Consider the following 14549-nt stretch of genomic DNA (forward strand, 5'->3'; position numbering starts at 1 on the left):
AGGTACTAAGAAATATTATTCACTTCATAGACAAAGGCAGAATGAGATTAGATATTTCTTAAATCTGCTTCCAACCTGGAGACTCTATTAACTACTAGCCCTAAGCTGCGTTTTATTTCTGATTTAGTAATAATATCTGCCATTTTGTTAAACGTATGCTAAGCATCTTATACACATTTATTATCTCATTTAATCTTATAAAAACTATGCAGGTTTTCATTATACAGCTGAAAAAACTGAAGCTAGTAGCTGGTAGAGGAAAGATTCTTGGTCTGTCTGACTTCAAAACTTATGACATTTCACTGTAATATAAAACACTGCTCTGTATCTGACCAATTTATGAGCACTGATGGAAGTGTTTTAGTTTTAGGACTGCCACTGAACATTTATGTGACCTCAAGTAAGTCACATACCGTATCTGGGCCTTAGTCTTCTGGTAAAAGAGTTGGACCAGTTGATATGGAAGGTTATTTTCCCAGATCTCATATTCTGTAATTCTATGGTATCTGTTCATAGAATTTCATGATATCAGAAAACCTGTACTTGTCTAAAAATTTTCCTAAACTAATTGAAATGCTTGATGCAAAGAGTATGAGTTTTGGAGTTAGATAGATCAGAATTAGAATCCTTTGTGTGACCTTGGGAAAGTTACTTAGCTGCACTGAACTACAGTTTTCTTATATATAAAATAAAGTTAGTCACACCTGTCTTGCACAGTTGCTGTGGTGATTAAATGAGAAAATTTGTGTGAAGTTCAAGCGTACAATCTGGTATACAAAAAGTGCTTAATAAGTGGTGATTCTTTTTTCTTACCCCAAGGAGTTCCCTTTCTGTATAGACAGGCATGTTCAAAAGAGGATTCCATTCAGGGCTTATTAGAACAAAAATTTAGAAAAATATATTTTTCCTAAGTCATTGTGTAGTTCTTTTCCACACAACAAAAACGTGAGAAATAAAAGTCACATGCTAAAAGAAAACAATTTTGAAAATCTTTTAAGGTTTAGAGTTCTATCCTTTTTTTCAAAATAAATCATTTTACCTGTTCTTAACAGAGAAGTTTCCATGACATAAATCCTCAATATGTGTAAATAAATTCCTAAGTGGTTGTCACTTATTTAAAATGCTGTGTTGATTCACTAAGTAAGAAAATTGTTAAATGGCCATTCAAACAATGTTCTCAATCAATTTCCTTATCTGAGAATCCTAACATTTAAAACAAAAGCAGTTCATAAACCACCTTAAAATGCTTAACCCATGGTATTTAGACCCAGAGTAAAACTTTTAATTGGTACAAAGGTTAAGGATTTGTTTCAGTCTTTTCAGTTCACTGCACTCTTTTTTTTCTGTGCATACATATTTCAAGTAAGCTCTGTAGTTATAAGTATAACAAGTGACACGTGATGGGCCCCAAATTGCTGCACTGTGAAATACGCACAGAAAAAAAGGACAGATGAAGATATCAAGGTCTGTTTTATTTTGCACTGAACTGTAAAATGCCACCCTTGTCCGACAGAACATCACTGATTCTGAGCAGGGCTCACTGACTGCTAAGTTGTGGGTAGTGTTTCACTTTTGGCAACTGTTAATATCCGGGTTTATCCAGGCATAATGACCTCACTATTTGTGACACATTGTTGAATTTTCTGGTTCTTTTAACTTATTTAGACCTTTCTCCCCCTTCTCTATTCATTGGAAGACTGGAATGATCCTGAGCCGAGCGATAACTCAGGGCTGCCTAGCTATTGGTCATCCAGTCAGAGTCAAGGCCACTGAGGGAACATCACTAGAAGGATACAAGTTAATCCTACAGAAAAGGTAATGTTTATGAGCCATTTACCTCAAAACAAGAAATGTTAATTTCAAGATTCCCAAGCAGTCAGATCATGATGCTTCCTGGCTTAGATGGAAATTTCATTAGGTTTTAAATTTGTTTTCAAAATATCAATATTAATTTTTCTAAAATAAGCTTGAAAGTATATACCACTTAGTTTGATAGTGTTTCTTAGATATTTTTAGAAGTGAAAAGTTGGTGTTCAGTATGTATCTGTGTTTTAGACAAGCTGCTGCTTTACTCTATAATTATTGAAACTCCTTTCTTTATATCCATTTTGGTTATTAATTTAAAAATTTAATGTTCTATATGTATTCCTAACCTTTTCTCCATCTTCTGAATGTGAAATATTGAACAGTGAAAGAAAAATCAAGGAGACAAAAAATTGCTGGCTTGTAAGGTACCAAAAGTGCCATTCCTGTTTGTTTTTCTCTGACTTGGTAAGATAAAATTAAAAATAGATTTAGAAGAAAAAATTAGCAATAAGGAAGAAAGGTGATTTACCTTTCCTAAATGCTTTCTTTTTTCTTTTTCATTTGTCTTTTGATTTTACCTAGTGTTGACAAAAACAAGTCCTGTTGTACTTCAAGACTTAGAAAGCTATTAGCCAACTACTTCTGGCTGGATAGACATTTGCGATGTGCTTAGGGCTGAAAGCAGAACAAGGGCATTTAGGCACCAGAGAAACTGGCTCAGCCACAAATACAGAAGGGAAATTTTCTCTAACATGCAAAGCAGACTGTCCAAAAGGCATTAGAACATTACATAATGGCTGGGAATGTAATCTACAGAGTCAGATCTCTAGAGTCTAGAATTCTTACTCTAACAGTGACAACAGCAAATCGAGACAGACACTATTTTGATTTCTCTATACCACATTGTTACATGTACTCTTAACAACGACCTGATAAGGTAGGTGTTGTTACTATCATTATGGGTGAGGAAATTGAAATATAGAGGTGTTAATCACTTACTTGAGGTCATAGCTACTAAGCAGTTGGGGCGGAATGCAAAAATTAAGTAACCATAATCTATAAGTCACTCTTGGCCACAAAACTACACAGTCTGTAGGCCAAAATCCAGTCAAACAACTGCCAGTGAGTGCCAAGTGTGGTAGTAGATACCTCAGTGAATGAGTAGCGTACATTAATTGAGAAACCCAGGCAGAAGGATGAGGGAGACAGTAGCTTGCTATCTCACAAGCTGGCCAGTGCTAGTAGAGTCCTAAACACACAGTTCCCAAGAAGGGGCAAACAAACTCAAAGCAAGTCCCAGTTGATGTGGTGCTATATTTGGAGTAGGTAATAAGAAAGATTTCTGGGGCAGAGTCAATGCTGTAAACTGGAAACACACAAAGTGTCAACTTGCAATAATGACAAAGGCAAACCATGGGACACGGAGACAGAGATACTTCAGCTCACTTAGTCCAGAGTTACAATAAAGAGAAAAATCTATCAATTGTAACTGCCCCAGAAATGATGCAGATTATAGAATTAATACTCATGTCATTAAACAGTTGTTATTATTGTATTCCATATATTCAAGAAGCTAGAGGAAAGAATGAACATGTTAAATAGAGACATAGAAGATAGAAAAAGACTCAAATCAAATTTCTAGGTATGAAAACTGCAATGTATGACATGAAAAATATACTGAATGCGACTAATAGCAGATTAGACACTGTGGAAGAAAGTATTAGTGAACTTGAAGAGATAGCAATAGAAACTATTCACAATTGAAAGCCAGAGAAGAAAAAATAATATATTGAAAAAAAAAATGAACACAGCATCAGTGCGATGTGAAAGCTTCATATGGCCTAATCTCTGAATAATTAGAGTCTCTGAAGGGAAGAAGCGGAGAACAGAAAAATATTGGAAGAAATGATGTCTGAAAAATTTCCAAATTTTGTGAAAACTATAACCCACACATCCAAGAAGTTCAACTTCTAAGCACAAGAAACACAGAGAAAAGAAACCAAGGAAAATCGTAATAAAACTGCTTAAAGTTAGTGATAAGGAGAAAAATCTTATAAGTACACAGAGAGGAAGATATCTATTATTTACAAGAGGAATAAAGATAAGACTGACAGCAGATTTCTTGTTGGCAACAATAAGAGTGAGAAGAAAGTGGAAGAACATCTTTAAAAACTAAAAGAAAAAAAAACCCAACCTGTCAGTATAGAAATCATCTCCCAATGAAAATATCTTTCAAATATTAAGGCAAAATAAAGACTTCAGATATTATTCACAAACTGAAAGAATTTGTCACCAGCAGACCTACAGAACAAAAAATGTTTAAGGAAGTCCTTCAAGCAGAAGAAAAATGGTATCAGATGAAAATGAAGAGCACTGGGAATAATAACTACATAGGCAATATAAAGACCTCATTTCTTATTAAGTTTCTTTAAAATATAATTTATTGTTTAAAGCAAAAAAATAATAATTTTATTATGGAGATAAAAACATGTAGATATAAAATATATGAAGGCAACCGTACAAATGCCAATAAGAGAAATGGAAGAAAGGGTCTTTTTTAAAAAAATTAATTAATTTATTTTTGACTGCGTTGGGTCTTTGTTGCTGTGCACAGGCTTTCTCTAGTTGCAGCGAGCAGGGGCTACTCTTTGTTGCGGTGCATGGGCTTCTCATTGCAGTGACTTCTCTTGTTGTGGAGCACAGGCTCTAGGCGTGTGGGCTTCAGTAGTTGTGGCATGCAGGCTCAGTAGTTGTGGCACGTGGGCTCTAGAGTGCAGGCTCAGTAGTTGTGGTGCATGGGCTTAGTTGCTCCACGGCATGTGGGAATCTTCCCGGACCAGGGCTCGAACCCATGTCCCCTGCATTGGTAGGCGGGTTCCCAACCACTGCACCACCAGGGAAGCCTGAAGAAAAGTTCTTATACTATATTTGTCAAGTGGTATGATATCAATTGAAAGTAGACTGGTAAATTAAAGTTGTTTATGAGGGATCCTGAAGCTAAAATAATATAACAAAGAGTTATATGTCTAACAAGCCAAAAAAGTTGATAAAATGAAATAATTAAAAAATACTCAGTTAATGTGAAAGAAGACAGGTAAAGATGGAAAGGGAAACAAAAAACAGGACAAAGAATAAATAACAAGATTGTAGATTTAAACCCATGTGTTAATAATTGCATTAGATGTAAATAATCTAAACACCCCATTTAAAAGTCAGGCACTGTCAGATTAGATAAAAAAGCAAGATCCATCTATATGCTGACCTACAAATAACCCACTTTTTTAAAATCCATTTTTAAAAATTTTGTTTATTTTATTTATTTATTTTGCATTGTGCCAAGTCTTAGTTGCGGCCGGTGGGCTCCTTAGTTGTGGCATGTGAACTCTTAGTTGTGCCATGCACGTGGGATCTAGTACCCTGACCAGGGGTCGAACCTGTGTCCCCTGCATTGGGAGGTGAATTCTTAACCACTGTGCTACCAGGGAAGTCCCAATAACCTACTTTAAATATAAAGACACAATAGGTTAAAAGTAAATGCATGAAAAATGTATGCAATGATAAAACTAATCCAAAGAAAGCCAGAATGACTAAATTAATATCAGACAAAGTAGACTTCAGTGCAAAGAATATTCCAGGGATAAAGAGGGTCACTTCATAATGATTAAGGGATTAGTTCATCAAGAAGACTTAGCAATCCTATATGTTTGTTCACCTCATAGCACAGCTTCAAAATACATGAAGTGAAAGCCGATAGAACTGCTGTGAAAAAGAGAAAAATCTACAACTGTAGTCAGAAATAACAATATCCTATTTCAATAATTAATAGAACAAGTGAGGAGAAATCTGTAAGGATACAGAAGACTAGAACAACACTATCAATCAACTTGACCTAGTTGATACTTATAGAAGAATGCACTCAATAACAAAAAGACATATTCATTTAAAGTAACAGTATATTAAACAGAATGGACTATATTCTAGCTATAAAACAAGTCTCAATACCTTAACAGAATTTAAGTATTATAAACGTTCTCTGGCCATAATGGAGTTATATTAGAAATCCATAGCAGATAGCTTTCACAACAAGGTCCTACCGTATAGCACAGGGAACTGTATTTAATATCCTTGTGATAAACCATAATGGAAAAGAACATAAAAAAGAATGTATATATGTATAACTGAATCACTTTGCTGTACAGCAGAAATTAACACAACAGTGTAAATAAACTATACTTAAATAAAAAAATAGCAGATAGCTTTCTGGAAAACCCCCAAATATTTGGACAAAAGTAACACATTTCTAAATAACTCATGGAGCAAAGAAGGTATCAAAATGGAAATTAGCAAGTATTTTGAACTGAATGAAAATGAAAACACATATTAAAAACTGTGGGATGCTACTGAAGTTCTTAGAAGGAAATTTATATAAATGCATATGTAAGAAAAGAAGAATGACATCAAATCAGTGACCTCAGCTTCCATTTTAGGAAACGAGAGTACGAAGAGCAAATCAAACTCAAAGTAATCAGAAGACAGAAAATAGTAAAAGTTCGAGTGGATAGCAATGAAATAGAAGACAGGAAAAAAGAGAAAAATCAAGAAAACCAAAAGCTGGGTTTTTGTTTTTGTTTTTGTTTTAAAGATCAAAGAAACTGATAAACCTCTAGCCAGACTGTTCAGGGAATAAAGTGAAAGGACACAAATTACCAGTATCAGGAATGAGAGAGTTGATATCACACAGTTATTAAAGGAATAATAGGGAATATTCTGAACAAAGATGTGCCAATAGATTTGCCAACTGAGGTGATAAGGACCAATCCCTTAAAAGGCACAAACTACCAATGTCTACTCAAGAAGAAATAGGTAACTTAATAGTCGTATATCTCTTAAAGAAATTAAATTTTTAGTTGAAAACCTTCCCACAAAGAAAACCTCAGGTCCAGATGGTTTCGCTAGCTTCACTGGGGAATTCTACCAAACATTTTACGAAAAAATAATGCCAGTTCTCCATATTCTCACACAGAAAATAGAAGAAGATGGAATACTTCCCAGCTCATCCTGTGAGGCAGCATTACTCTGATAACAAAAAACAGGCAAAAAGACATTACAGGAAAAGAAAATCATAGACCAATATCCCTCGTGAACATAAATACAAAAAAAAATTAACATTTTAACAAATTGAATACAATAATATATAAAAAAGATAATATATCGTGATCAAGTTGGGCTTACCCCAGGAAAGTAAAGTTGATTTAACATTTGAAAATCAATCAATGTAAATCACCATATTGGCAGACTGAAAAGGAAAAAATCATGAACATCAAATTGGTATAGAAAAATCTTTTAACAAGAGCCAGCATCCCCTCCTAATGAAAACTTTTGGAAAGCTGAATAGAAGGGAACTTTATGAGTATGACAAAGCTCATCTATGAAAAACCTACATCTAACATCATACTTAATGATGAAAGAGCAAATGGTTCCTCCTAAAGTCAGGAACAAGACAAATTTGTTCATTCTCACCTATTCAGCATTGCGTGGAAGCCTTTAGCCACTATAACAAGAAAAGGAAAAGAAAAAAAGGACGTCTGATACGAACTGAAGAAGTAAAACTATCTTTATTTTCAAATGGTGTGATTATCTATGTAGAATATCCTATGTAACCAACAAAAAATTTCTAGAATTAATAAATGGGTTTAGCGAGTTTGAGAGCTTGAAATCAATATATATATTACTTGTATTCCTATGTACTAGGAACAATTTTAGAAATTTTAAAATACCAATTACAATAACATCAAAAGTATGAAATACTTAAATATGAATCAGATAAAATATGTACAAGACTTGGTTATTGAAAACTTCAAAACATTGCTGAGTAAAATTAAAGAAGACCTAAATAGATGCAGGGATATACTGTGTTCATGGATTGAAAGACTACATAGTTATGATGTCCATTCTCCTCAAATTGATCTATAGATTTAATGCAATCTCAATAAAAAGCCCAGCATGCTCATTTATAAAAGCTATCAAGATGATTTTAAAATCCATATAGAAAAGCAAAGGACCTAAAGTAGGCAAAACAATTTTCAAAAAGAAGAAAAAAATGACCTGACCTCGACTTATTATAAAATGATACCTGTGAAAAATGGTGTGCTGTTGGCACCAAAGTAGACAATTAGATCAATAGAATTGATCATCCAGAAATAGATCCACACATATATGGTCAATTGATTTTTGATGAAATTGCAAGAGAAATTCAGTGGAGAAAGGATTTATTTTTTGACAGTGATGGAACAATTGGATATACATATGCAAAAAAACCCTTTGATCCATATGTCATATGATAAACAGTAATTAACTCAAAATGGATTATAGGTTTAAAATGTAAAAACTAAAACTGAATATTTTAGACAAAAACATAGGAGAAAATATTTTTGATCTTGTATTAGTCAAACTTTCTTAGATATAACATCAAAAGCATGATCCACAAAAATATAAATTGATAAATTGGACTTCACTAAAATTAAGTCTCTGCTCTTTGGAAGACATTGTAAGAGAATGACAAGACCAACTATACACAAGGAGAAATATTTTCAAATAATATATATTTGAAAAATACACACAACTCAAGAAAACATGGGCAGATAAATGATTTGGGCAAATACTGTAACAAGGAAAATATATGGTTGGCATATGAAAAGATGCTAATCATTAGGGGAATGCAAAATACACCTAAAATGCAGTACCACTACATATGTAATAGAAGGTCCAGTGTTTAAAATGCTGACCATACTGAGTGCTGGTGAAGATGTGGAATAACTGTAACTCTCATAGTTGGTACATGGTTTCAACATTGTTGGTAGAAATATAAATGGTTCAGTAACTTTGGAAAACAATTGATACTTTCCTAAAATATACACGTATAGGTGTGTATATGTATAATATACATATATAGGTACATACAGGTGTGTGTGTGTATATATATATACATACACACACACACATATATACAGGTACATGTCTGTACCTTATTGCCCAGCCACTATGAGAAATTTATTCAAGGGATATGAAAGCATGTGTCCTTATGAAGACTTGTACATGGGTGTTTATAGCAGCTTTATTTCTAAAGCCAAAAGGAAAAACTGGAAACAACCAAAATGTCCATCCATAGGTGAATAGATAAATTGTGGTGTATCATATAGAAAATATTATTTAGCAATAAAAAGGAGCTAACTCTTGGTTCACACAACAATGTGGGTGAATCTCAAAATAATTATATTAAGGGAAAGGAACAAAACCTGTAAAGCATATATATTGTTTGATTCCATTTATATAAAACTTTAGGAAGTGCTAACTAATCTAGGAAGAAGATCCGTGTTTGCCTGGAGATAGGAAGGTGGGGAGGGACAGGAGGACGTGATTACAAAGGGTCACACGGAAGCTTTGGGGGCGATTTTTGGGGGGTGATGGATATGGATGTACGTTCATTATCTTGATTGTTGTGGTGCCTTAACATGTGTAGACATGTTTCAAAACTTAGCAAATTTTACACTTTAAATATGTGCCTGTCAATTGTATAATATTTTATAATATTGTCAGTTACTTCTCAATAAAGTTGTTTTTAGAAAGTACAAAAAAATAAAAAACCTGAGGAAAAAACAAACAAAAATCAAAATGATGGGTAAGGAATAACTAAGTGGTTATTTTACAGGGAAATGGTGAGGGAAGACTACTCAGTGTGATCAGTAGTCTAGGTAAAAATGGCAGGTGTTTGGAAAGGTTATATGTAGCTTGATGAACGTGTTCTTCATGCCCAGGGTTTTCCCTGGGCTCACTGGATACTGAAGCTAGTGCTGTTCTGGTGATAGGTCCCTGAGGTTACTTCCTACTCTGGCCAGGATTGTCATGGAATTGGGTGGGACTGAAGCCACAAACTCAATGTCCTTGTTGCCTGTAGAGAAGAGAGCTTGGGAAAGGAAAAAGATGATTAAAAAAACAAAAAACCCCAAAAAACTGTAGTAATTAACTTGAAAAATCTCTATTTACAAGAAAAGATTTGGTTTAATTTAGAAATGAAAGAAAGAAGAGAGCAAGGAAGAGAAGGAGGAAGCTAAGATGGGCAGGAAAATTGATGCAACTTGCCTTTATCTGAGAAACAAAATCTAAGGGCCAGGATTTTTAGAGCTCACTCCCCTCTGGGTATATACTTTTGAATATGTTTATCTTTTCCAGAGCATCTGAAGTGCCTGTGTGGTTTATTTTTTTTAATACAACCATATTTCATTATATAACAATAAATATCCTCGTGTGACAGCAACTTTTAGAGACAAAATTTTTTTCCTGTTCTCCCAAGTAGTATACTGTGATTTTAACAAAAGCTATGAATTAAGACATTGCCTTTTATATGCTAAAAATAATAGAACTAGCACTTAAAGTAGCAACCTGACAACTCACAAAGAATATTGTAAACATATCATGCCTCATTAGTTCAGTTATGTCTCATTTGGTGTCACTCATCTTATCCTTATTCAATATAGCAAGTGCTTGCACATATTTGTCTTTTTAATATTTTTTCTGTGATGTGTATCTGACCATGAGTGAATGAAAGACAAATCAATGTCATTATCAGTTGATCTCAAAATCATAAAAATTATAAAAATCGTAAACCTCAAGATCAAAGATGCTTCTTTCTAAAAGATATTTGGGACATCAATTAGATAAACCAATTGAATCAAACATTTTTTTAGGCCATCATTTAATCTTGATTTTGCTTCATTTTTAAAGAATGTGGATTGTAGGATCTAGCCTTTAGTGTTAAATTCATAAACTATTGGTAATTGAAGCAACACACACACACACACACACACACACACACACACACACACATCCATCTCCACACAGAGTTTTGATTATAGAGAGTAAAAACTAGGGACCCGTAGACTTTGTTTGATCTGCACATTATTATAATATTTTTAATTAGTTATGAGCATATAGAAATAGGGAGATTTCACACACAAAAATTACATACTACTGGCCTTTCTTGAAAAAATCAGAATGTGCAACACTGAACTTCCGTTCTCTTATGACACCAAAAATACAGGAACAGATTCCTCCTTTGGATGGAACACATACCCTCCAGTTTGCTCTGTTCTCCACCATTCCTAGTAGCAGCCCTCACGTTAGCTCTAGCCTGCTTCATTTATCTCTACTACCTGTCTGGTAATCTTTGTTGTCTTCCTTATTTCAATGTTAATCTTTCAGTTATGGGTTTTTGAATTTACTTTTCTTCCCATTTAGGTCTTACTGGAAATTAAATGATAACTGGCCAACATTAATCTAGACTAGCCTAAACAAACACTGCTTTAAGGACACCATTAAATACAGCCAACAAGAGTAGCTGTGTAATGCTAGATGCCAAGATGGAAAGACAGACAAGTAAACTGATAGCACATCACTAGGTAATCAGAGATAGAAAATCATCTCCTTTTTCAAGTTTTAAAGTTTAGGAGGCTAAGAGTTGGATTAGAGTGACAGACTCTAGCAAGTACATAATGCAGAAAGAACTGTTTACCATGCATTGGACTTTTAAGTAATATTCAGACATATAGCTAACACAATTAGAAATGTCAACATCAAATAGAAAATTGTCCATGTGTAATTTCACAATGTGTGGATTGATTAATCAAATTTCTTTTCTCTACTCTTACCCTGTTAATAATCATGGAGGGGAAATCCCTTTCAACTTTCTCTATAGATCCTACTTTTGGTCCAGATAGCATTGGAAGACACCAGAGCCATACGAAGCTGCCTGGGAAAACAGATTTGTAATTGTGAAACACGACGATGGTCTTCCTTACAGTTAACTGGGAAACGATAAGCATTAGCCTATGAAATTTCCCCCAAACTGAACTGTGGGGATGAGCTGCCTTCTTGCTCATACCATCTGATAAATGGAATATTTCAAAGGAAAAAAATATGTGTACACACACACATGTTTTATAGATTTCTGATAGGAATACTATAATGTACATGCATGCTCAGTGGGGTTATATGAGCAAACTTCCCAGGCAGTGTCCTCACCTGTAAAGTGAGAGTGACCAAATAGTTTTGGAAGTCATATGCTTTCAGAGAAGGAAGGACTCCAAAGAGCATCTACTCCAAACCCCTCTTTAATACTATAGTAGTAGTTTTGGTATTGGTGGTGGTGGTTGTGATTATGATGATGATATGATAATGACAATATCATTATTATTATAAGAAATTCCACGGCCACTACAGACTAAGTGGCCTATGAAAGGTCACATTTCTAGTTAATGTGAGATCCAGGACCAGAACTTAGGCCACTCATCCTTAGTTCAGCACATGCCGTGATCTTTATGACTTTGATTCTTGGATAGAATACTGCTTCTTTTTCCCTCCTCTCATTATTGATATTGTTATGGATTTTTTAAAAACTTTTGTTTTTGTTTCTTTATACAAAATCTTTTCAGTTTGGCACTTGCTGACCAGGAAGAGGAAATTCTATGACATCATTCTCTAATTCAGTCCCGTATGAGCAATGTTGCGTATTAAATCTAAATTTGATTTCTTTATATATAAAATGTCTTGAAAAATAAACAGATGCACTTTTGTTTGTAGGCATTTTATTTTTTGAAGAAGTTATTATACACTAGAATGATATATTTCTCATCCTGCACCACAATTGAGATTTGTTTTTTATAGCTTCAGTAAAATTAAAAGGTGACATTTATGGATATATATATAGAGACTCCTGATTGGGAAAATTACTAGTAAGCTCAAAGGGCTTATAGATAATATAAAACTACATGTTGTTAGTAAAATTTCTTAGGAAAATATATGCTTGAACAGAATTTAAGCTGTGCTAAAATTTAAGAAATGCTAGGATATATGTATTTCTTTCAGTATTATTGATTTTCTTAACCAAGGTGTAATTTATGTTCTTTAGCTATCTCTAAGAAGATCGTTTAAATCCCCTAAATTGTCACATATTAAATTCAAAACATTTTTCATGATGGCCTTATTATTTTTAGCGTGATAACATTTTGACATCTTATTCACATTTCTCTTAATTGAAGTATGGCTGATTTACAATATTGTGTTAGTTTCAGGTGAGCAGCATATTGATTCGTTTCTTTTTGCAGATCACATTTCTATTATTCAAAGATATCTTTATCTCCTATCATATACTTGGCACTGTGCTCAGCTCTAAGGATACACGTGATCTCTGCCCTCACACTGTTGCCAATCTGGTAGACATCTCTCCTGTTGTATTAATCTTTGAGAAAAGGTGCTGCCAGTTCAGAAAACCAAAACTGAAACCGACATAATTTATGTTTTTCTAATCATTTTATCCTCAAGCTAACACTAGAATCCAATTAAAAGACAAAATTCAGAATTTTACAGATTTTGACCATTAGCATCACTATATTATGAATTGCAGATGTCTTACATAGACCACAGACATCCAAATTCCCCAGAATTCTTATGATTGGAATCACTTGCAATACCTGCTAATGTAGATTTCTGGGGGTCCAGACCTTCAGAATCAAAATCCCACAGGAGAGGGGCCTGGAGACCATTATTATTAAACACCCATCCCAACATGCCCAAGAGTTTTTCACATTTTCTTATATAACCTGGGTGTAGGTGAAAGGCTAATGTGCACGGAACCACTTTTGGACTGCTGCCTTTGCGTGTTCTGCCCAGATCATACAGCCCCTTGCTTTAGAATAGAGCATTAACTGACACCTCTTATTCTCAACCACTTATGCTTCTGTCAAGTCTCAGAGGCAGTAGGAAAAGTCTTGTTTAACATCCCATTACACTTAATTTAATTCATTTGTCCTCTCTTTGTAAGGTTTCTAAATATTAATGAATACATGATTAGTTAATTTAGGCATGATTAGCTTCATCACATTTTAGTTTTTCTTTCTTACTCAGACTTAGCTCAGAAAATCTGATATTCCTTAACAAAACTTCCTGCCTGTTTCAGAAACAGGTGCCTGAGGTTCCTAATTTTCCATGGTATCTTTTCCCATCCCATCTTCTCAAACCTTATATTTAATTAAGCCCCCTTCTTCCTGTCTCACAGAGGATCATTTTTGGGGATGGAAATTTCTAGAATATTCTTATTGATCCTATTTATTCTCTAAAACTCTTAATTGCTGTTGCCATTGGTTATACACATACACACGTGCACGCGCGTGCACACTCACAGACCCCACAGCACTTTGGGTACCAAAGAAATTAGTTGTCTTAGGAGAGGCTTTAGCTGCTGAGGTAGCAGTGATGGTAGTAGAATGGCAGAATCCTCAGAGTGTGTGCAGTCCTCCTGCCAGGCTGTGTGGAAAATGATACTTCTACTTGAAACCTACAAAACGTTTCAGTGTAGAGAAGAGTCGTCAATCTCTAAATTACATTTTCATTACAGACATAAAGGAGATGATTCTCAGAAGTGGGTGTTTGGAACTGACGGTTGCATTTATTCTAAGGTAAGGACCATGAGCACAGCTTTATTCCTAATTTTTTCTTTTTTCAGATTCTTATAAAATGCACTGTCTATTGTTGAGATCAAGAAATGCTTTTTTCTGAACAAATGATTTCACTCTGTTCCCAGAAATGTAGAATTTAACTCAGTTTAACTTAACACTTTCCTCTGAGGTTTTGCTTGACTTTAAAACAAGTTTTCCAAAGACAAACATAGTTTTCTCTAATTCATCGCTATG

At 34.3% G+C, this 14549-nt stretch overlaps 1 protein-coding gene across 1 annotated transcript in view; it reads left to right on the forward strand.

Moving 5' to 3' along the window:
* Positions 1 to 14549, forward strand: part of LOC117199012 (doublecortin domain-containing protein 1-like) — a 105821-nt gene that overhangs the window by 71824 nt on the left and 19448 nt on the right. Inside the window, exons 9-10 of the mRNA XM_049713819.1 lie at positions 1697 to 1815; positions 14255 to 14315. Coding sequence (XP_049569776.1) covers positions 1697 to 1815; positions 14255 to 14315 — 180 coding nt within the window. The remainder of the gene's footprint in view (positions 1 to 1696; positions 1816 to 14254; positions 14316 to 14549) is intronic.

The sequence above is a fragment of the Orcinus orca genome, chromosome 8 (genome assembly GCF_937001465.1).
Source record: "Orcinus orca chromosome 8, mOrcOrc1.1, whole genome shotgun sequence".
Lineage (NCBI taxonomy): Eukaryota > Metazoa > Chordata > Mammalia > Artiodactyla > Delphinidae > Orcinus > Orcinus orca.